The sequence below is a fragment of the Cetorhinus maximus genome, chromosome 10 (assembly GCF_964194155.1).
Source record: "Cetorhinus maximus chromosome 10, sCetMax3.hap1.1, whole genome shotgun sequence".
Classification (NCBI taxonomy): domain Eukaryota; kingdom Metazoa; phylum Chordata; class Chondrichthyes; order Lamniformes; family Cetorhinidae; genus Cetorhinus; species Cetorhinus maximus.
In genome coordinates this window covers 126,430,117-126,454,985 of record NC_135888.1, presented here as the reverse complement: position 1 = coordinate 126,454,985, position 24,869 = coordinate 126,430,117, and the positions used below count along the sequence as shown (strand labels likewise).

General features: G+C 43.4%; 1 protein-coding gene across 3 annotated transcripts in view; it reads left to right on the top strand.

Annotated features, from left to right (window-relative positions):
* rad50 (RAD50 homolog, double strand break repair protein) overlaps nt 1-21,392 on the top strand; it is a 175,668-nt gene extending 154,276 nt beyond the window's left edge. For all 3 annotated transcript variants that reach the window (XM_078551113.1, XM_078551114.1, XM_078551115.1), the window contains exons 23-26: nt 7,876-7,961; nt 12,043-12,185; nt 14,066-14,199; nt 20,040-21,392. In XM_078551113.1, the coding sequence (XP_078407239.1) occupies nt 7,876-7,961; nt 12,043-12,185; nt 14,066-14,199; nt 20,040-20,226 (550 nt within the window). In that variant the 3' untranslated portion in view covers nt 20,227-21,392. The remainder of the gene's footprint in view (nt 1-7,875; nt 7,962-12,042; nt 12,186-14,065; nt 14,200-20,039) is intronic.
* Nucleotides 21,393-24,869: the final 3,477 nt, after the last annotated feature.

Below are 24,869 nucleotides of genomic sequence, written 5' to 3'. Positions count from 1 at the left end.
AGGCCAGTTCAGATTCCCAAATGAGTGTCTGACATTGCACACAAATGAAATTCAGGAAGTAATCCTTGGTTCCAAATTGAATAGCTAAGACCAATTCGGAGACCCAAAGATCTGTAAAGTACATGATCTGACATTTGCTGAATTAAATAGGCTAGTTTTATTATACATAATGTTGTTTCCCTGACGACCAACACAAGCATTTTCTTTTGAAATGGAAAAAAAAAACCTATCCAACTTCTGAATCCTTATTTGGAAAGGACACAGCTGGCACCTTACATTTATCTACGTTAAAATTGATGTATATGTTGTATATTCTTATTTGACACTGCAGCGCCATTCTGTCAAGCCTCCAGTTGGCTCCAGCATAGAATATCCGATTGTTAAATTAGTTGCTACTCCTGTCATAGTCACACCATCACACCACCATGGCATAGAGCATCAAAAGTTCTGGTGGCCAGGTTTCAGGAGCAAAATACTACAGATGCTGGAAATCAGAAATAAAAGCAGAAAATCTTGGAAATGCTCAGCAGATCTGGCATGGTCTGTGGACAGAAGAAAAGAGTTTTTCTCTTCACAGATGCTGCCAGACCTGCTGAGTGTTTCCGACATTTTCTATTTTATTGCTGAAAAGAGAGACATGTTGCTGAAGCTTTTTGTCACGCACTCATCAGGACAAATGCAAGAATTCCAAATTTCAAGCAATCATACCAATTTATACCACAGGAGAAAAGGGTGCTGATTTGTTGGCAGGTCAGCTCTGGCCGCCAGGCAACGCCTTGGCCAATCAGAGTCGACTTGCCAACCAATCGGCACCCTTCCACAGTGTAAACCGTTGTGATTGTTTGAAATTTGGCATTCTTGCATTTGTCCTGACGAGTGCAAGACGAAAAGCTTCAGCAAAATGCCTCTCTTGTCAGCAATATTCAAGTTCTGTACTACCAATATTTATAGTCAGTAACTCCTGGTACTCTTGCAAGTAACGAGCCATCTGAACTGTCAAGCAATATTTTCTATTTTCATTTACTCCTGGTTTCAGATACTGATAGCACAGTTCTCTGGTTTTGCACTGTGTTTGCTGCCTTGAATTTTGTTTCTATGTGAATTTAAACATTAGTTTTAATTTAAAATTTATTTCCATAACCACCTTTTGAATTTCAGATTCGTTATTTTTAATTTTGTCCTCTTTAGCTTTGGATATAAATTTATCCCTACACCTAATTTGATCTCCAGCTATGCTCCGTGGCCTGGAATATACAGGACCACTCATAAAGATCCTGCTCTTCTTCTGAGGCAGTCCCTCAGGATTGAGAATGATGTGCTTCCACTCCAGTTTGATGTGTTTTGAGATGACTGATATGTTCAATGCACAACCTGCAGACTGTGCCACATGTAGGGCAGGTTGAGCTTGGAGGGTAAGGTAGATGGATTGTTTGGAGGTTTGTGCGCTCCCTTCAACGCCTCAATTTCACCTCTGCGCATTCCCGCGAAGTCTCTTGATGTGTTGGGTGCCCTCCCGAATTAACTTTCCCCATTTTGGCCAGTCACAAGCCAAGGTCTCCCAAGAGTCGGCGGGGATGTTTGATTTCTTCAAGGATGCTGTGAGGACACCCCTGAAGTGTTTCGGCTGCCCTCCTGGGAGTCTTCCTGCCAAGACTGAGTTCCCAGTAAAGCAGTCGCTTCAGGAGTCTGGTGTCAGGCATGCGAACAACATGTCGAGGCCAGCGAAGCTGGTTTTGAGTGATTCACGCCTCGATACCGGTCATGTTGTCTTAGGAGAGGAAAATGCTGTTGGACAACCTTTATTGCCATCGGATATGGGGAGGATCCTGCGAAGGCACTGCTGGTGATACTTCTCCAGCGCTTTGAGGTGCCTGCTGTAGGTTTTCCAAGTCTCCGCAGCTAATAGGAGTGCAGGGATCAGGAAGTGTCTGAGGAAGGCTGGGAGCGCAGTGGAGAGTTTTGTAGAGGGAGCAAGTACTTTGCAGGGATCACTGCTACTGCGTCCATGGCCGTTCTTGGCGAAATCTGCTGGCATAATTGTGGAATATCACTCTTCAGCAGCCGTTCTCGGGGTACTGGCCCAGTTCTGTACAAAAATACACTCATTGAATTCTCCAAGGCCCCCTTCAATAAACCGTGCAATCTGCCCAAGACCTCTTGGGCCAAAGTACTTGCTCCCTCTACAAAACTCTCCACTGCACTTCCAGCCTTCCTCGGACACTTCCTGTCAGCAGTGTGAAAGGAGATCCTACTAGTACAGGCTAAATATAAAAGCAGAATTTTACAATTGTGCCAGTCCCACAATGTTTTAATCACCTTGGGTAAACTCTGGTATGAGCCTAATTACATTATAAAAGCAGACCTGGCATCAGCACTAATCTACTAGTTACACTTCCCTAGCCACTTGCTGAAGTTTAATTGTTTTTTAGCAAGTCCAACCTATGTCCTGCTTTATTTTTATATAATTAATTGGTAGTTTTTACGAGGAGCTCCCCTTCTTCTAAGTAAAGAAAAATATAGGTACACAGCGTGCCTTCAAGGAATTATGGTAAGTAATTTTTTTTTAAATTGCAATGTCAAAGATTCTTTGCATAGTTAAGTTTGGAAAAGTTATATGACTCATTTCTGTCAGCTTTCAAAAACTACTCAACTTTGGTTAAGAAAAGAAATTGATTGCATCTTTGTGTTTTTTAAATCAGATAAATATTGTGTCAACCATGTCAGGTTATTATGATCAGTCTTTGAAATTGAGTCATCTCACAACTTGTAGAGAGCTGAACAGTAAATGCAGGAAGTGTTACGCCTTTTTTGATTATGCGAGTTGCCTCTGTTAAAAGTTGGTCTTTGCACCACGTTCATTTTTTTTGAATAAAAGTAACCTATGAAATGGCAAGCCCTGATCTTTTTGTTATTGCTAAACCAAAAGTGTATTGGTCTCCAAAACCGCTGGTGAACTCTGCAGCTAGTAATACGAAGTAAGTCGGAATTTACAGGATAGAAAAATACCCGTGCTAGCTATGGTGTCTTGAGGATTATATTCCATGCTGGCCCTCATAATCCTCAATCATGTTTTTTAACCAGTTTCTTATCAAATGCTCCCTTTAACTTCCCAATGCAATCAGCACCATTGCACTCCCATCCATGTCTGAAGTACCATATCATGTGTACGTTACATTCTGCATGAATGAAATGATTAAATCTAAATGATATTAGCACACACCTCCTTAAGTTGTAAATGACACCCACCATTCCAAGCTATCTCAGAACTTCCACTCTAATTTGAAGTGTAGCTGTTTCTGTCAGTCTGCAGGTGATCTGGCATGCTCCGAGGTTAGAGAAACCATCAGGGCATGAATTTTTTTTATTAGCCATTCATGCGTTGCTGGCTAGGCTGCATTTATTGCCCATCCCTAATTGCCCTTGACACCTGAGTGTCTTGCTAGGCCATGTCAGAGGGCATTTAAGAGTCAACTACATCACTGTGGGTCTGGAGTCACATGTAGGCCAGACCAAGTAAGGATGGTTTTATGACAATTGACAATGGCTTCATGTTTTAATTCCAGATTTTTATTGAATTCAAATTTCACCATCTGCTGTGGTGGGATTTGAACCTGGATCCCCAGAGCATTACCCTGGGTCCCTATATTATTAGTCCAGTGACAATACCACTACGCCACCCTCTCCCTTATACTTGCATTACGATGTGCATTGCCGGTTGGTATTAATGGTAATCTTCACGGAAACAGAAATTTCTATCACTCTTTTAGGAGTTCTTCTTTTGAAAATATGATCTACACCAGATAAATCAAATTTATCTTTTGCTATTAAAATGCTTGAATGAGTCATTTGGTCAGTGAGCCCTGCTAAGCACAATTTACAGCATCACGAAAACAACCCAAGTCCATCCAATCTCTCTTCATAAATTAAACGTTTCATCCCAGGCAACATTCTAGTGAATCTCCTCTGCACCCTCTCCAGTACAATCACATCCTTCCTATAATGTGGCGACCAGAACTGCACACACTACTGCAGCTGTGGCCTCACTAAGGTTCTATACAACTCCAACATGACCTCCCTACTTTTGTAATCTAAGCCTCGATTGATAAAGGCAAGTGTCCCATATGCCTTTTTCACCACCCCACTAACATGCCCCTCCGCCTTCAGAGATCTATGGACACACACGCCAAAGTCCCTTTGTTCCTCAGAACTTCCTCGTGTCATGCCGTTCATTAAATACTTCCTTGTCAAATTACCCCTTCCAGAGTGTATCACCTCTCACTTTTCAGGGTTAAATTCCATCTGCCACTTATCTGCCCATTTGACCATCGCATCTATATCTTCCTGTAGCCCAGGACACTCAACCTCACTGTTAACCACCCGGCCAATCTTTGAGTCATCCGCAAACTTACTAATCCCACCACCCACGTAAGTCATCTATGTCGGTTATATAAATGATGAATAACAGAGGGCCCAGCACAGATCCCTGTGGTATGCCACTGGACACGGGCTTCCTGTCACTAAAGCAGCCTTCTGTCATCACCCTCTGTCTCCTACAACTAAGCCAATTTTGAATCCACCTTATCAAATTACCCTGTATCCCATGTACATTTGCCTTCTTTGTAAGTCTCCTATGTGGGAACTTGTCAAAGGCTTTGCTGAAATCCATATAAACTACATCAACTGCACTACCCTCATCTATACACCTGGTCACCTCCTCAAAAAATTCAATGAAATTTGTTAGGCATGACCTCCCTCTGACAAAGCCATGCTGACTATACCTGATCAAACCTTGCCTCTCCAAGTAGCGAGAGATTCTCTCCTTCAGAATTTTCTCCAATAGTTTGCCTACCACTGACGTGAGACTCACTGGTCTGTAGTTCCCTGGCTTATCTCTACGACCCTTCTTAAATAGCGGAACCACATTAGCTGTTCTCCAGTCCTCTGGCACCTCCCCTGTGGCCAGAGAGGAATTAAAAATTTGGGTCAGAGCCCCTGCGATCTCCTCCCTTGCCTCCCTCAGCAGTCTGGGACTCGAAATATCTGGACCTGGAGATTTGTCCACTTTTAAGCCTGCCAACACCTCCAATACCTTGTCACTCCCTATATCAATTTGCTCAATAACCTCACAGTCTCTCTCACCGAGTTCCATACCTTCATCCTCATTCTCTTGGGTGAAGACGGATGTGTAGTATTCATTCAACACTCTACCGATGTCCTCTGGCTCCACCAATAGACCATAAGACATAGGAGCAGAAATTAGGCCATTCGGCCCATTGAGTCTGCTCCACCATTCAATCATGGCTGATAATTTTCTCAACCCCATTCTCCCGACTTCTCCCCGTAACCTTTGATCCCCTTACCAATCAAGAACCTATCTATCTCGGTCTTAAATACACTCAATGACCTGGCCTCCACAGCCTTCTGTGGCAATGAATTCCATAGATTCACCACTCTCTGGCTAAAGAAGTTTCTCCTCATCTCTGTTCTAAAAGGTCTTCCCTTTACTCTGAGGCTGTGCCCTCAGGTCCTAGTCTCTCCTACTAATGGAAACATCTTCCCCACGTCCATTCTATCCAGGCCTCTCAGTATTCTGTAAGTTTCAATCAGATCCCCCCTCATCCTTCTAAACTCCATAGAGTATAGACCCAGAGTCCTCAAACGTTCCTCAAATGTTAAGCCTTTCATTCCTGGGATCATTCTCGTGGACTTCCTCTGGACCCTCTCCAGGGCCAGAACATCCTTCCTGAGATACAGGGCCCAAAATTGCTCACAATATTCTAAATGTGGTCTGACCAGAGCCTTATAAAGCCTCACAGCTTTATAAGCAGCACATCCCTGCTTTTATATTCTAGTCCTCTCGAAATAAATGCCAACATTGCATTTGCCTTCCTAACTACCGACTGAACCTGCAAGTTAACCTTAAGAGAATCCTGGACTAGAACTCCCAAGTCCCTTTGCACTCCAGACTTCTGAATTCTCTCCCCATTTAGAAAATAGTCTATGCCTCTATTCTTCCTACCAAAGTGCATGACTTCACACTTCCCCACGTTGTATTCCATCTGCCACTTCTTTGCCCATACTCCTAGCCTGTCCAAATCCTTCTGCAGCCTCCCCGCCTCCTCAATACTACCTGTCCCTCCACCTATCTTTGTATCATCTGCAAACTTAGCCAGGATGCCCTCAGTTCCTTCATCTAGATCACTAATGTATAAAGTGAAAAGTTGTGGTCCCAACATTGACCCCTGCGGAACTCCACTAGTCACCGGCCGCCATCCTGAGAAGGACCCCCTTATCCCCACTCTCTGCCTCCTGCCAGACAGCCAAACTTCTATCCATGCCAGTACCTTGCCTCTAACACCATGGGCTCTTATCTTACATAGATTGCTCCCTTGGTCCCTAACGGGCCCTACTCTTTCCCTGGTTATCCTCTTCCCATTGATATACTTGTAGAATATCTTGGGATTTTCCCTACTTTTACCAGCCAGAGCTTCCTCATGTCCCCTCTTTGCTCTCTTGATTGTTTTCTTAAGCTCCACCCTGCACTTTCTGTACTCCACTAATGCCTCCGCTGATTTGCTCCCCTTGTACCTGCTAAAAGCCCCTCTTTTCCTTCTCATCGTATCCTGAATACCTCTGGTCATCCATGGTTCCCTGGGCCTGTTACTCCTTCCTATCACCTAGATAGTTGATCCTGTACCCTCCCCATTTCCTTTTTGAACACCCCCCACTGCTCTTCTGTAGATTTCCCCATAAGTAGCTGTTCCCTGTCTACCTTGGCCAGATCCTGCCTTATTTTACTAAAATCCACTCTCCCCCAACCCAAAACATTTAAAGTCCAGTTATTCAGTAATTTGAATGTCTGATGCATGGAGCATATGTCACTATTCAGTTATGACTCTAACCATGTTTGTGTACATAACAAACTGCTGCATTTCAAAAACGAATTCAGTGGAAGTGAATTGTTTTGTGTTATCAGAGATCATGAAATTCAAATAAATATCTATAATTATATACATATGTCCATCCTTTGTATGCAAAAGCTTCAAACTTGGATTAGTTTAGAGGGAGTACAGAGGAACTTACATCTGTCGGACCTTTATCTGCCTTCATATTTGGAAACTGTAGTCACACATTCACTCATTGAAATTGTAAAGAAAGGTTACACCAATTGATTGAACATTCATTAGGAAAGAGGATACTTCAGGGTGACCTATTAGAAGTTTCGGGGCCAGTTTGATACTGTTTGCAGTTTTTGGGGAGGTGCTAATCAGCTACTTTTATGCAGACATTGTTAAATTGCTCAGATAACATTTAACGAGCTGATGCACTGCAATAGAATGTTCAGTCCAAATATATATATATATATTGGACAGTATCTCTGAAATGATGTTGAAACTCAGCTGGAGTTGGAAAGTGCTAGTTTTGGCGTGAGTTTTTCAGTGTAATAACTGATTTGCTATATATCAGGGCCACTGCAGTCTGTGCGGGGTCCTTAACATTTTACACCAATGACTTGGATGAGGGAAGTGAAGACATGGTAGCTAAATTTGCAGACGACACAAAGATAGGTAAGCTCATAACATTCTAGGAAGAAAACATAAGGCGTTTCCAGACGGGTGTAGATAAGTTGAGTGAGCGGGCAAAAATCTGGCAGATGTGGTATAATGTGGGAGAATGTGAAGTTGTTCACTTTGGCAGGAAGGATAAAAAAGCTAAGTATCACTTAAACGGAAAATGACTGCAGAATTCCGAGGTGCAGAATGTTTGAAAGTACTCGTTTCACCTTGTGGCGATTGTGACAGACGGACATGCTGAATAGACACAAACGGTTGAGGCTTAATTTTTTTTTCCCTCCTGTCGTTTGTTTTTGTTTAGAGCCATCATGAAATTCCACAGTATGAAGATGGAGGAAATCAACAAAATTATTCGTGACCTGTGGCGGAGCACATACAGAGGTCAAGGTACAACATAAGATACAATGAGGGCGGTGCTCGTGGTTTCTGTTTCCAGCATGGAAGCCCATGAGGGTCTGCAGAGGAAAACAAAACATGATTTTAGGTGTCAGTTGTTAATAGAACCCATGCCAGCTGATGAAGTCAAAACCAACTTTTCTTTTCTGAGAGAGTTTATTGACTTTGTTCAGCCCCGTAGCTCTCCTTTCACACACCCAGTGTAACTCTTTCAAGTTATCAACAGTCACAGATTGTAACTCTTTCGGGTACATTCACAGTTCTTGGTTTCCGGGAGTGGGACATGAACCCACAACCCTCTGATTCAAAGGCGAGGGTGCTATGAACTGAGCCACAGCTGACACCTCAACACACACCCAATGTATGTGCTTAATGTACTTAATTAAACAATGCCCTTCACCTGTGTATCTTAACAATATGATTAACGTAGTGTTAACATCCCCCTTTCTTTAAACTTCAGCGACTAAAGTTGTGAGGAGAAACTTAAGAGGTTGGGCCCCTTTGGGTTGATAGGGAGAGTTCAACGCATTTCACTTCAAGTCAGATCACTTCCAGCCAGAAGGAATATTTATGGTTTCTATAGAAGTTTTGATCAGGTGCAAAATATATTGGGCCGTAACCTCCGACTAGCGTCGGCAAGTGCTGGCCCACAGGAATTAGAAGAAATAAATAGCTACTTACCTGGTCTTGAAAATGACGTTGCCACTTCCATTTGCTGGCGCTGCTTGGGGCCTGCATCGAAATACTCCGAGCAGGCCCCAGCAAAGTGTGGCTCCAGCGTGTTCAAGGAGGCAATGCCTCCTTTTTTACAGCCGTTAAGCAGGTAGGTTTAAAAGGTCAGGGAAATTGACAGGCCAGGGAGAAGGTAAGTGCATAGAATTTGTGGGGTTGGGGTGTCTGGGGCTCTGTGGGGGGTGGTCAGAGGTCCGGGGCTCAGTTGAGGGTGAGTGGGTGGGTTGGAGGTCACGGGGCATCAGAGGCCGTGAGGGTGGGGGTGTCAGTGGTCACGGGTGCGAGGGGTGTGGTGGAGTCCCGACTAGGTCTCTGCAATAGTTGCTTAGAAGTTAGAAGAGGTTTTAATTTTTCTAACCTTCTCTTAATAACTATTGGTTAAAAACTCTGGCAGAATGGTTCCCAGCGCCAGGAAATTTTCCAGAGGAAATGTGCACTTTTGGGCAATTGCCATGCCAGCCCTTACCTGGGAGCTCCCCAGCGCATCTTTGGGGTAGTCAAATTCAACGCTGGAGAGCTTGGAAGTTATCTAAAAAAAAAAAAATCCATGAAAGCATATTTCAAAATAAATATATATCTGATTGGATAATAAAATTCCAGTGTACCATACTGCTTCCCAGCTTTAAATTTAAAAAGATGTTGATCCAAGCAGTGTCCCTGCTAATCCACGAATGAATTGTCTTCTCTATTTTGTGCTTACTACACTAAATAGAATGGATCTGCATTTTACCTCCTGGCAACAGCACATTCCAGAAGTCTGAACTTTTTAGACTAACTAATTTTTATTTAAACTAATAACTGAAGAAATTCCGGAAGAAAAGACTGCCAACAACAACAACATTCTTGATCTTTTCCTATGAACTAACAAACTTCATGGTGCAAACTGAAACCTCTGTCAACAAATCATTTTGACTTTTTAGTTTTCCAATGGATGTTTTGCATATTGGAATGACTTGCAATGTTGCTGGAGTTTCCAAAAGCCAACATTACTCTCAGTCAAGACAAGACCTTTGAGCCATCTGTACTACCTGGTGCACCTGCATCCCAATTGTTGACGAGAATCCGTCTAGTTCCTTATTGAAACCCATTAAGATTTTTTGTTCCACCATCCATGTTACCAATCTGTTCCACATATTTTGCCATCCTTTTTAGTCAAAATGTTCCTCCTGCATTTTGCTGCCTTGATTTGTAAATGACTTTATTCATAAACTCAAAGAAAAGCTTACTTTGGATTCAATTTGTCCGAACCATTGACAATTTCAATAACTTCCATCATATCACTACACTGTCTTTACTTCTCAATCTTTCCACCATCAACTACATGCCCTCCAAATAACTAGATGGGTTGAAGACCCTGCCCTGCCTGAAACTCTTAGCATGTTAATAAATAAGGTGAAGAGTGTAATATTGGATTTTGGGCACTCTGGCATTAATGCAAGTCATTCCATTATGCAAAACTACTGGTGGAAAGCAAAAAAAGTCAATGATTTATTGGTAGCGGTTGGAAATAGGAAGACTAAAACTGTTCAACGGCTGCAGGGCTAGTGCTTGGAGAAGGGGGAGGAGGGGCCTCAGGCAAGTGAAGAGCCTGCAGGGCGAGGGCTATACTGGGGAAGAGGGGTATCCCAGGGTGTGGGTGGAAGCACACGTTGATTTGTGAAAGTGGCCTCAAGATGATGAGGGCTGAGGAGGCAGTCTCCAGAGGAGATAAGGCCAGATGGAGATGTGAGGGTGTGTGTGAGAGAATGAGTCGTGATGCCCCTTGAGCTGGCAGTGAGTGTGTGATGGCCTTGTGAGTGCCTGAGTTTAGAGTGATGAGATTGTTGCCATACCCTGGCGGCACGGATGAGATCATTCATCTTCTTTCTGCACTGGATGGCCAACCTTTTCTGTGCAGTGTTGGCACTGACCACCACTGCCACTGCCTTCCAAGCTGGAGTGGTGAGATTGCTGGACCTCCTGTGGCCAGAGTGGGGGTGGAGGATTTCCTGGCAGGCCTCCAAAAGGCATTCCAGTGATGGGTCACAACATTTTTTTTATTCATTCACGGGATGTGAGCTTCGCTGGCTGGGCCAGCATTTATTGCCCATCCCTAGTTGCCCTTGAGAAGGTGATGATGAGCTGCCTTCTTGAACCGCAGCAATCCATGTGGTGCAGGTACACCCACAGTGTTGTTAGGAAGGGAGTTCCACTATTTTGACCCAGCGACGATGAAGGAACGGTGACATATTTCCAATTCAGGATGGTGAGTGACTTGGAGGGGAACTTCTAGGTGGTGGTGTTCCCATCTATCTGCTGCCCTTGTCCTTCTAGGTGGTAGTGGTCATGGGTTTGGAAGGTGCTGTCGAAGGAGCCTTGGTGAATTCCTACAGTGCATCTTGTAGATGGTACACATTGCTGCTGCTGTGCATCAGTAGTGGAGGGAGTGAATGTTTGTGGATGTGGTGCCACTCCTCTTGGCTTTCAGGACCATGTCTTTACTGGAGCAGTCCTGGGCTGCAAGCATTGAGAACTGCGTGCACAGCTGCAGTTTAGATATGGCACCCAGAGTGAGGAAATGATGAGGTAACAAAGTGGCGGGTGATTCAGAGCTCCCACTAGGCGTGTTTCTATATTACTAATAAGGTGGGAAGTGGGCAACATGATATGAAAACACATCATTATGGCCAGTGGGTAAAATGTCGTTTTTCACGCCCGCTACCACAATTAGTGCAATTCTGGGACAATTCTGCCCTTAGGGTGGGATTTTCCAGTCCTGCCTGCCGCCGGGATTATCTGTCTGGTCTGAATGTCAATGGACCTTTGGCTGGGCACCCGCATCGCTGGTGGCAGGACCCACCATGCCAGGGCCGCAAAATCCTGACATTTGCTGACCGCACATCTGTTTCAATGCTACATCCTGTACCAGCTACAATTTCTCACCTCACAACCTAATCTCAACAGATCAGGAGAAGGCACTGGCAAGGGCAGCATTTATTGCCCATCCTTAATTGTGCTTCAGAAGGCGGTGGTAAGCCGCTGCCTTGAGCCATTGCAGTTGTATGTAAGAAACCGCCATATAAATGCAGGTTTTTCATTTAAGGTGCACGTTCTACTGTACACTAATTTGACAAGTCCCTGATACCAGGACCAAGCATTCTGCAATAGAATAGGTACCTTTGCATAACACTTTTTTTTAAGTCACGTTTCCTTTTTCTGTTCCCCGCCCCACTCCACTTTCACATCACTGTCCTCATCCATGACCCCACACACTGCTCTGAATGTTAAGTAACAATGGCACAATATGATCTGTGGCTCTCCTTCGGATAATTAAGATGAACCTCGTGGTTTCTTTCATTAGATATCGAGTACATTGAGATCCGTTCTGATGCTGATGAAAATGTGTCAGCCAGTGACAAAAGGAGGAATTATAATTACCGTGTTGTAATGGTGAAGGGGGACACAGCACTGGACATGAGGGGAAGGTACAGCGCTGGACAGAAGGTATGTCATAGACCTCATCTGTTTCAGTGCTTCGTTGTGTTTCAGGTCTGTCAGTATGTGTAAGTCACACCATGAAGCAAAAGGTAATGATCTTACTTTTCTGATCTGAGGCATTAAATAAAAATCACCTGCCTAATCGTGTAGGTGATACATTGGCTCACCCAGTTTTCCCTCAGCACCTGCCAGTTCCTCCACCTTAAGAAATTCAATGAGAAAGTTATGACATTTTCATTATTTAAGTTTTCCTGTTTTGTTTTCATTATTCAAGTTTTCCTGTTTTATTTTGGATGTTTCTAATTGTACAATTCTTTTGAGCACCAGTTTCTTTCCTTCGTTTACACTTTTGCCTTTGTCTTTCAAATGATATTTGTTTCCTTCAAATGATCTCTCTCCCTCTTATTGGCCAGCTTCTATTCTGGCTTGATTAACATTTTGAAATGGTCTGAACTCTTCCCTTTGACTAATCTGTTTTCTTTAATCAGAGGCAAAGGTGTCTTTTCTCTCGAGCAAGGCAGGATAACTATGAACTTTAAGCATCGTTTACTTACCCCGTCATCTAAGGGTTCTTTACATAACACTCCTACCCAATGTTATCAGGCCAATGATTAGCTTCTTTTAGACTCATATTGGCATTTCTCAAACACTATCTTAAATTAGCAAGGACCCAGCCATTTCATTAAAATTGACAGGATCCCCTCCTGTTGTGATGAATGCGGAATACTGTGGGTGCTGGAAACCTGAAATAAAAACAAAACACACTGGAAAATCTCAGCAGGCCTGGCAGCATCTGTGGAGAGAGAAACAGAGTTAACGTTTCGAGTCCACATGAAGAAGAAGAAGAAGCCTCCGGACTCGAAACGTTAGCTCTGGTGTTTATGCTCCACACGAGCCTAGAAAAACGTGTTCAAGTCTCCGAGGTGCGATTTGAACCCACAGTCTGACTCAGAGATAAGAGTGCGACTTTTCTTTTAATCTTTCAAGGGATGTGAGCCACCCCAGCATTGGATGCTCTTACCTAATTGTCCTCAAGAAGGTGCTGGTGAACTGCCTTCTTGAACAGCCACAATACGTCTTGTGTAGGTGCACCACACAGTTGTGAGGAAGGGGGCTTCTGGCAGGGTGACCAAATGCCCGGTATTTTACAATATTGTTTTGTAATTTAGCTAATTGTTCCGTGTCTTGTAGAGTTTCCACCACCCCCACCCCGAACACTATTTGTCCCCTCTTTCAGGTATTCTTGTGTTTCCTGTATCTTGGCAGCACATGTGCAGTAAGCAGCAATGACCTCAACCTATGCCTGCCTGGAGCATGGGGAAGGAGTGCTGGAATTGCAGCCTGCAAGAGGAGTTAAAGTAAGGGGAATTCTGAGTCCGAACTGGCAGCCCCAAGCCAGGTGGGTAGGGGAGTAACTGCGCAGCCCCAAGGCTCGGCCAGGGAACAAAGGCCCAGGTCCCCCTATCCCCCGGCCTCAGAGGCCCCACTCCCCTGCTCTAAGGACACGCCCTGCCCCCTTCCCCCCCACACCCCCAGCAAAGTGTCCCTTATTTTATTTCCTCGGAGTTGGTCACCCTGGTTTCAGGATTACTACTTAATGAGCCACAGCCGACAGCCAGGTTGACGATTGGCGATTACCTCATTGTATAGACTCTACAGCCAAATAAATCTCTCAAAAGAAAAGTTACTTCAAACACAAAACTGAGGATGTTAACTTAACCATTTGTTAAAGTCTTAGTTAGATAAATTTGCCCAGTATTCCAGGTTTGATGTAAATTGCCAATAGTTTTGCATTGTTTCAGGTATTCACAGCATGGAAGGAAGCCATTCGGTCCATTGTCGCTGTACTGGCCAACTCATTGATTTATTGTTGTATTCCATTTCAGGTCCTTGCTTCACTCATTATCCGGCTGGCACTGGCGGAGACCTTCTGCCTGAACTGTGGAATCCTGGCACTGGATGAACCAACCACAAACTTGGACCGGGAGAACATCGAATCCCTGGCCCACGCCTTGGTGGAGTAAGTATCCCAAATCCTGAGCCCTCCTAGGAAATATTTGATTTTTAGGAATGTGAGCACTCTGTTAGATTCTGAACAAATTCCCAGTATATCTCGATAAAAGCAAAAAACTGCGGATCTTGGAAACCCAAAACAAAAACAAAAATACCTGGAAAAGCTCAGCAGGTCTGGCAGCATCTGCGGAGAGGAGCAGAGTTAACGTTTCGAGTTCTGATGAAGAGTCACACGGACTCAAAATGTTAACTGTGTTCCTCTCCACAGATGCTGCCAGACCTGCTGAGTTTTTCCAGGTATTTTTATTTTTGTCCCAGTATATCTCGTTGTCAATCCATGATCCAAGGCCAAGAAATGGGTTTCAACCGACAACCTTCTGGCTCAGAGGCAAGAGTGTCACCTCCACAATTGTCCTAATGTTTACATATTTTCTTTTCCAAATTTCATGCATGTGGGTTGTTGGATCTGTTTCTAAAAAGTTATAACCTTTTTAAAGCACATCATCTGTGTTAAAAAATATCTGATTCATTTATAAGTCTCTGCCAAGTCTCAGATGAGTGAGCTGAGTACTTCCAACATTTGCTGAGTACTTCCAACATTTTATTTCAGTTTTCTAGCATTCACAATACTTTGCTTTATTAGACCTGTACTGTAATTGCTTTTAACATGGGAAATGGGAGATATTCAGACAACAGGGGTACAAGACTTGAGTGCTGCCTTCTGGCTCCGTGTCAGTAAATACACTGACACTGAAGCAAAGGCAGAAGTAATTAACCAAACACGGCCACCGGCAACCCTGTCTCTTACACCTTTCCTCGCCAGAATCCTTGCACATCTTTTCACCTCCCAAACTCCTGCCCATTTTCCTCATCATTTGCTGGCTGAATCATGTACCCACCACACCACAGTGTTAAATGCCCCAAACCAATGTTGCAAATAACATTCTCTGTGACTGAGAGATTCACTTTTGGGAGCAACATATTTTCCACCTGGAGTTAACATAACCCCCAAAGTTTCTTCTGCCCCCTGACCCCCGCCATCCTTCCTTGTTCACCACCCCTGCCTTGCTCACCAACCGCTTTGTTCATGCCTCCCGACCCCATCCACTACCATCCCCTCCATTCGCCATACCTCTTCCACATTTGTCACCCCTGCCATTGTTCACATCCCCCTCTCACTTTCACATGCCATTCCCTTGTTGATGCCCCCCCATACACACTCTCCCACAGTTCATACTCCGTCTCAGTACACCACCCTCCCAATTCCTGATTCTCCCCCCATTCCCTATCTGTTCCCACCCTACACTCCCCCAACCCCTCGGTTCCCCCCTTGCTCCTCTTACCTCCCCGCGCCCCTCTTTTTCCATTCCTCCTTCCCTCTTATTTCCCTCCTCAACCCCAGCAATGACCATAACCCGTTTTGCACATCGTAGGCTGGCCCCCAGCACTACCAAGGAGGAAGTCTATCTAGTGCTCCAGCAGGGTACTCACTGCAGCACCAAGAATAGGTGGAACCTGAAATAGCGCTAGATATTTACTCCGGCCCTATCCCACACCTCCCCATCATTGTCAGTGGACCAGACAAGGCTGGATGGCTGAGATCCACATCAACGATTGGGGAGAAGTGTTCAGTCTAATGTGGGCCCAAGAAAATGGACAAATGATGACAAAAGTTCAGACCATACACACCTCCACACACAAATCTCTCAAACAACAACTAAACCTGCAGCAACACTTCAGCAGCCTTTTGTTCTTAAAGTTGGTCACGAGGTTTGTTTGAAACTAGCTATATATGTTGAAGACTTTATCAGCTGGCCTTTTTTTTGGCACAGTGCAGTTGCCTAGTTGAACAGACAATTATTCAAGTTGTCAATTGGCACGTCACTTTCATTCCTGACTTAACCTGGCATCTCCTTAACTTTTACTTTTTAAATACTTATAAACTCTCTTGATATTTCCTCTCCTATTATCTGTTAGCTTTTCCCGTCTTTTTATTGTTGCACTTCCGATCTATGTTAACTGCCCCCATTACGCTTTCTTTAGTTCTCAAGGCTCCCTAACCTAGGAACTCCCTCCCTAACGGCACAGTGGGTGCACCTACAGCTCAAGGAGTGCAATAGTTCCGGAAGGCAGCTCACCATCACCTTCGTAAGAAACACTGAGATGGGCAAAAAATGCTGACCTTTGCCCGTGACGCTTGCATCCCATGAACAAATTTTTTTTTTTAAAACTTATGCTTTCTTCGTTCCATATGTGGTTCACCAGCTTTGGCTCTTTCGATGTGACTGCGAACAACTTCCTAATTCTGAAGCACTTTTTTTAGCCAAGCTCTCAATCAGAGTAACCCCTCTGAATTCCCCATCGACCCCCCCAACAGCTGATCGAGACATGGCCGGTAAAGCTCACTGTGGAATATTGCCTGGCCACGGTACAGGAAAACATAGTATGCTTGTGTTCGAGCGACACTACAGTGTCCACTACCTCATCAAGCTCTGGGAGAATTGCTCTTGCTGTTTTTTTGTCAGGATGCAGTCTGGCTGTTTTAGTGGTGCAAGAGTCACGAAGACCTCAAAGCCAGAAAACCAGCTAAAGGCGCACCCTCATTCTGCCAAAACGGAATAACTGGGCCGTTATCTTTTCATCTTATTTGATGGAGCAGGCCCAAGGGGGCCATAAAACCTCCTGCTTCTATTGCTTATGTTCTTATGACAGCCTCAATAGCTATTGTGTTTCTTATGGCACAAAGCAAATTGTAGCCAAATGGATGATTAAGTGCATCCTGCACTGCTACCATCTTCCAGGGAAGCCCAGAAGCTGGAAATCTGAAATAAAAACAGAAAATGCTGGAAAAACTTTTCCAACATTTTCTGTTTTTAAGTCCAGAAGCAGATTATTCTCCTTCACCTTTCTGTGGTATGTTACTCTAGGCTCCTAGTCAGTGACGTGGGCGCTCATACAGTTACCAAACAGTTACTAGGCAGATTTAATTCCAGACAATTCCCTTACAAAGTGTCACTTTGAATGATTCTAAGGTGTGCGAAGGATGCCCGTGGAGAAACGAGCTTATATGGTAATCTTCATTCTTTAAAATGGTGTGAATCCTCCCATCCTGGGAGAATCCATCCTATACGCTAAGAGTGTGATGTTAAATTGTTAGGTTCAATTTATCTTCAGATCAGGACAAAATTGGCCTGGGCTTTGTACGATGAGGGAGTAGAAAGGTTGTGTACGGTCTCACCTTTTAGCAATAGTAAGATGATATGTTTATATCGGTACAGTTTATACCAGAACTGATCTCACTAGACTGCACTCCTGTAGTGTGCAAAGAATAATTATCATTCAAAAGTGAAATCCCTGCAGGATACATGTTTGTACATTGACAGCAAACTACATCCTTGGTCATGGTATTTCTCCCAGTTGAGAGCTGTTTTGTTAGTTTCCTGTACTGTACAGTTTGTTTCATCCTATGGTGGATATCTTGGATTTTTATTTCCTAACCAAAATTGAGAATTAAATCTGAATTCAAGATATTCAACCATTAAACTAATAATTATGATTTTGCAGGTGGAATGCACGTTTTAGTACTCCTACTAAAGATCCATAACAGCCCTCATGCGCAAAGTTTTGGGTTACAAATTTTCAGGCCACCTTATAATCCCGCTATTTTCCGATCCGCAGCCTATAAGATGAATCTTCTGAACAAATTGCACTGCTAAAACTAATCCTAAATGATCAGGCTTCACTTTATGAAACTGTGAAGGAAGCGAGCACCCTCATCAGGGGAGAGAAAAGGCAATTTACTCTTCTCTGGCTTGGTGACAGCTAATAGAACAAATTACACTGTTGGTGAATTCTTCCATTCATTCACTGATTAGTTTAGCTGTGGAACTATAGCACCATGTAGGAGGATTTATCACAAGGTAATTATGAACAAGGAAGACCATTCAGTCCATTCTTCCACAAAAGACCTAAAGTCTCCTGTTGGAAGATCCAGTCGGCTCTCACTAATTCCAAGGCTTCCATTTCCACCACTCCAGCCACAAGTCTGTTCTATCTCTGTGATATGAGTCCTAAATTTGCTTTTTACTAGTCTGAGTCTTTATCCCTTACTGGCGGGGGATCCTTCAGGAAGAGGACTTGTGTTTCCTTTAAACATACATGAGGAAGGCAACAGGACACCACCCCATGTATTCTTTTCCTTAGTCATATTGATCATTGAAGTTGAAAATGGGAGGCTGTTAAGAGCAACTAAAGAGGAAAGCGCAGGACAGCAAGATGTGGAGAAATGAGCAGAGGACCTGCCTTTAAGCTGATTGCCTTGACACATAATAAATTTTCCCTTTAGTATACTTTAAAATGCCTCTCAGAAGCCTCCCTCAAAGATTGAAAAGCTCAAGTCCTCCAGTCTTTCAATGAGGCATCTCAACACTAGAGACTAGTCTTACGGTTCTTCTCTAAACTACCTCCAATGCTTAAATGTTTTCTTTGTGTCTTCCATGACCAAACCTGGATATGTAGTCTGATCAGAGGGCCATATAATTTGGTTATGACTGCCTCTGACTTGAAGTATACAAAATAGTAAAATATAACATTCCATTGGCTTTAAATGCTGATTTGCACTTGTTGGCAGTGGTGAGCATCAAGTCTACTGCAACGCCTACACCTCATCCAGATTCCTGTTTTACTGTTTCAACACAACCTGTGGACTATGAGGCCCATTTTTCCTTCCTATGTGCTGTTCTTTACACTTGTCCTCCTCAAATTTCGTCTGCTATTCTTCTGCTGACTTTCAAATTTTGTCGAAGTCATTTTGTAATTTCTGATTTGCTGAATTCTACTGCCTGACCTAGTTTCCCACCCTCTGCAAATTTGTTAAATGTGCATTAGGTTTGTGACTCTGTAAGGCAGCAGCAGTAGTACTCCCAACATCCATCACTTCCGGGCATCCCATTTAATACTATCCCTGCATCATCAACTGCTGAATGAATAATTTACTCCCACACGCAACTGCTAATTCTTTTCCCAGCTGCATGGCAGCAGAATGCAACACGAGAGACAAGAAAATCTACATCAGCTGCCAAAAGGCCAAACCAAACACTTTTATATCTCCAAAGCAATAACTAAATTTATTACCTGTTCTTGATCTGCCTTTAAAATCTATTTTGAGTGGCAAATTTCAGCCACTCAAGAGCTTCATTAGAATTGGGAGAAGCCAGTTAGATGTCCATGAGTTATATATTTCAGTTCAGTGCATTTTGTTTCTGTTTATCATATTTTTGAAAACCATGCAAGCTCTGTTATACACTCAGAAGGTAATCTTCACTGGTGAGGGATAGAAAGAGAGAACTTCCATTTATAAATAGCACCTTTACAGTCTCAGGATCTCCCAAAATACTTTCCAGCCAATGAATTAGTGTTGTTTTGCAGAAAACCTGTCAGTGATAGCAAATGAATAACTAGTCAGTCTGTTTCTGCAGTGTTGGTGAGGGAATAATGTTAGCCAGTATACCTGGAAGCACTCCACGTTTGAACTGGTGGTTTAGAATCTTTTTGCGTCCATCTGAAAATAGTAACAGAAGCAGCAGTTCAACATTTATCTGAAAGGTGGCAGCTGCATTGTAATGCCAACCTAGATTATACACTGGAGTGTGCAGTGGAGCTTGAACACACAACCTAGAGTGGAGACTGTTCCCACTGAGCCAGACTTTGCATTATGCGACAACCTGGCCTTATAAGAAGCACGAGTGGAGGACAGCAGATCTGTTAACTGACAAGCTCCTCCATTTTTATTTTAATTTTCACAAGTAAAACAGTATTTGTTGTTAAAGCTGTGTTACTGTCCTGCAGGATAATAAAGAGTCGCTCAAACCAAAGCAACTTCCAGCTTCTGGTGATCACTCACGACGAGGATTTTGTGGAGCTGCTGAGTCGTTCACAATATATCGAAAGCTTCTACCGAATCAAAAAGAACATTGACCAGTGTTCGGAGATCGTGAAATGTAATGTCAACTCCCTAAACTCCCATGCTCAGTGAATGTCTGCATCTATTCTTATCTCAGTAACATTTCAAGGTGACCTACTATAACTGAAACTGTTTTGTAAATTGATCACTCCACACAGCATTCTGCATGATCAAAAGATTAGTTTTGTACTTTGTGACGGAAATTCAACGTGCTGTTGACACATAATCTACAGTAGTTAAACTGGTGCAGAAATAAACTTTTTTCATCCCACCCCATCACATTCCTGCCTTTACAATATGGAGGTCAATCTGCATGGGTGTGCTGCCTGGACAGGCGAACAGGGGCAAGCACATGTCCAGTTGTTCGAATCATAAGTGGTTTACAATGCCTTAAATGTTAAGATGTTTTTTTTTAAAATGAAGGAGGATTGGAGTAAACAGCATAGTGTATTCTGAGATAAAAGCAATAGTGTATTCAGAGGTTGTCCTTGGTCGGCCAAACTCTAGCAGATGAAGACTCAAGATGAAACTACATCAGGAAAGAACCCTGTTTTGCATTCACTGCAAAGTACACAAGCATCCCGCTAGCATTCCAGACGGTGCTAGGCTTTATCTCCTGGATAAAATGAGGGTGAAGTACAACCTCAACTATTAAGTTCAATTGGTACTCAAGTACTGCTTGTAAACCACAAACAAGGAGTCACAAAACAGGTTTAGCAACAAATTCTTGGTAAAATCTTACAACTGTACTCAAAGGGTTAAATCCACCCATTCCTAGATGCTCAAAGATTCGGACAGCAAGCTTTCAACGCAATCTTTACCTTTGTTACTAACATATTTACAGTTTGAAAATCATTTCTGGATCCCTTCTGGATCCATGCCAATCTTAAATGACCAAACTTTTAGTTCAGGCTAGTTTGAAAAAAATGGGCGAACCACAGAGCGCAGAAGAGGCCCTTTGGTTCATCAAGTCTGCACCGACACGTGAGAAACATCTGACCTACCTACCTAATCCCATTTACCAGCACTTGGCCCATAGCCTTGAATGTTATGACGTGCCAAGTGCTCACCCAGGTACTTTTTAAAGGATGTGAGGCAACCCACCTCCACCACCCTCCCAGGCAGCACATTCCAGACCGACACCACCCTCTGGGTAAAAAAAGTTTTTCCTCACACCCCCCCCTAAACCTCCTGCCCCTCACCTTGAACTTATGTCCCCTCATGATTGACCCTTCAACTAAGGGGAACAGCTGCTCCCTATCCACCCTGTTCACGCCCCTCATAATCTTGTACACCTCGATCAGGTCGCCCCTCAGTCTGTCTTCCAGCGAAAACAACCCAAGTCTATCCAAACTCTCTTCATAAATTAAATGTTTCATCCTAGGCAACATCCTGCTAAATCTCTTCTGCACCCTCTCCATTGCAATCACATCCTTCCTATAATGTGGCGACCAGAACTGCACACAGTACTCCAGCTGTGACCTCACCAAGGTTCTATACAATTCCAACATGACCTCCCTACTTTTGTAATCTATGCCTCGATTGATGAAGGCAAGTGTCCCATATGCCTTTTTCACCACCCCACTAACATGCCCCTCCGCCTTCAGAGATCTATGGACATTTTGTTCCTCAGAACTTCCTAGTGTCATGCCGTTCATTGAATACTTCCTTACTAAATTGCTCCTTCCAAAGTGTATCACCTCTCACTTTTCAGGGTTAAATTCCATCTGCCCATTTGACCATCCCATCTATATCTTCCTGTAGCCCAAGACGCTCAACCTCACTGTTAACCACCCGGCCAATCTTTGTGTCATCCACAAACTTACTAATCCTACCCCCCACATAGTCATCTATGTAGTTTATATAAATGACGAATAATAGGGGACCCAGCACAGACCCCTGTGGTATGCCACTGGACACTGGCTTCCAGTCACTAAAGCAGCCTTCTGTCATCACACTCTGCCTCCTACAACTAAGCCAATTTTGAATCCACCTTATCAAATTACCCTGTATCCCATGTACATTTGCCTTCTTTATAAGTCTCCCATGTGGGACCTTGACAAAGACTTTGCTGAAATCCATATAAACTACATCAATTGCACTACCCTCATCTACACACCTGGTCATCTCAAAAAATGTAATCAAATTTGTTAGGTATGACCTCCCTCTGACAAAGCCACGCTGACTATCCCTGATCAAGCCTTGCCTCCCCAAGTGAAGATAGATTCTCTCCTTCAGAACTTTCTCCAATAGTTTCCCTACCACTGACGTGAGACTCACTGGTCTGCGGTTCCCTGGCTTATCTCTACAACCCTTCTTAAATAGTGGAACCACATTAGCTGTTCTCCAGTCCTCTGGCACCTCCCCCGTGGCCAGAAAGGAATTAAAAATTTGGGTCAGAGCCCCTGCGATCTCCTCCCTCGCCTCCCTCAGCAGTCTGGGACACAAATCATCCGGACCTGGAGATTTGTCCACTTTTAAGCCTGCCAACACCTCCAATACCTTGTCACTCCCTATATCAATTTGCTTAAGAACCTCGCAGTCTCTCTCCCCGAGTTCCATACCTTCATCCTCATTCTCTTGGGTGAAGACGGATATGAAGTATTTGTTCAACACTCTAGCGATGTCCTCTGGCTCCACCCATAGATTGCCCCCTTGGATCCTAATGGGCCCTACTTTTTCCCTGGTTTCCCTCTTCCCATTGATATACTTACAGAATAGCTTGGGATTTTCCCTACTTTTACCAGCCAGAGCTTTCTCATATCCCCTCTTTGCTCTCCTAATTGCTTTCTTAAGCTCCACCCTGCACTGTCTGTACTCCACTAATGCCTCTGCTGATTTGCTCCCCTTGTACCTGCCAAAAGCCTCTCTTTTCCTTCTCATCGTAACCTGAATATCTCTGGTCATCCATGGCTCTCTGGGCTTGTTACTCCTTCCTATCACCCTAGAGGGAACATGTGCGGGTTAGTTTGATATCGTAGGAAAAATAGAATGTACCATTTTGCTGTAGTTTTCTTTTGCAAAAAAGAGAAAAAAGGCTTAAATGGACTAGTAATATAAATGTATAAAATAAATTATGATTTTTAAGCAGAATTTATACATTTTGAATGTAAATGATCAAGAAACGAGAATCCATTTTGTTCATCGTAAATTACTATATTTGAGACTAGGTCATTCTAAAACTGATGACCCTCTTCAGACAAGATTCAAAGACAAGTTGGAAAAAGTAAGCATCGATGCAAAGCCATGAAATATTTAAAGTGGACCAACCATCTGTTCTGATATCACAATGTTTGACATCACCCATTTCATTTTCAGCCCCAGAGTTGCTTATGAATAGATTATAGATTTGACTTGATGAGGATAAGCTGGACTCTTCGAATATCTGCAGTGTCACCCTGGACATGACCAGACTGATTGCCCCCGCGCTCCACTTCAGATTCTTTAAGGCATTCTGAATTTCATTCTCGTTTCCCTGTAATCTAGTAGTTGAGTCACTGAAACTTGGGTTTAGCTTCTGCTGTGTTCAAACGAGGATGTGGCTGGAATTATAGCCCCATCCTCTGATTCAAATACTGTGTTTCAAGATTTAACTTCAAACTGTACTTGGGCCACTCATAGGTGGAGGAAGGTTTGTTGGAGTGATATTGCAGGTCCTGTTGGAGAAACATTATTAAAATTATTTAAAGGCCAACCATTTCTGTGAATTATTGCTGATACCATTTTAATGTTGCTTCCTTGCACAGTGGGAGGTGTAGCTGGCTCAGTATCTTATAATTTTGTTGCTCTACGTTACAAGCATGGGTTCAGTGGAAAGACTGGAGTCTAGCCTGCAAGGATTTAGGAAGGAAAAAATCGGAAGAATGATTTACTCTGTGCAAGTGATATTACTGAGGACTACAGGAAGCATTCTGTCAACTCTTAGCTCTTTGAGCAGTGCTGAACCTGATTAACATTTCAAAGATGAAAATTTGCATTTATATAGTGCTTTTCACAACCACCTGATCTCTGAAAGCACTTTACAGCGATAGAGACTGATCATTTTTAAAAAATAAATGTATTTCCCATCGACCAGCGGAAATAACTGTAGGACAAGATTTCATGTTAGATGTGATTCCGCGATTAGACAAAATTTGCCAAGTAATCAGTATACTAAGAATTACGCTGACAACCAATTTAAGATAGTCAGTTCTGCTCACAATGTGTTCCATTTGTATGTACTGGAAGCTACATATTATTAGACAGGGTCATGTTCTTTGCAGACAGAATATGTACATACGCTTTGTCTGTTTCAGCTAAACAAAATAAGTGATAGCCATTTGTTGACTCATCTCTCAGGGCAATGTCTTAGCCAATCAGGGCCAAGCTGCCTGGTTTAAATTTCAATTAATGCTTGGCAGTTAACTGTCAATCACTATCACCAAGACTCCTCAGACAGCACCTTCCAAACCCATGACTGCTACCATCTAGAAGGACAAGGGCAACAGCTACATGGGAACACCACCGCCTGGAAGTTCCCCTCCAAGCCTCTCACCATTCTGACTTGGAAATATATCGCCATTCCTTCACCTGCTGGGTCAAAATCCTGGAAACGCTAACAGTAGTATGGCTGTACCTACACCACAGGGACTGCAATAGTTCATGAAGGCAGCTCACCAGCACCTTCTCAAGGGCAACTAGGGATAGGCAATAAATGCTGACCCAGCCAACTATGC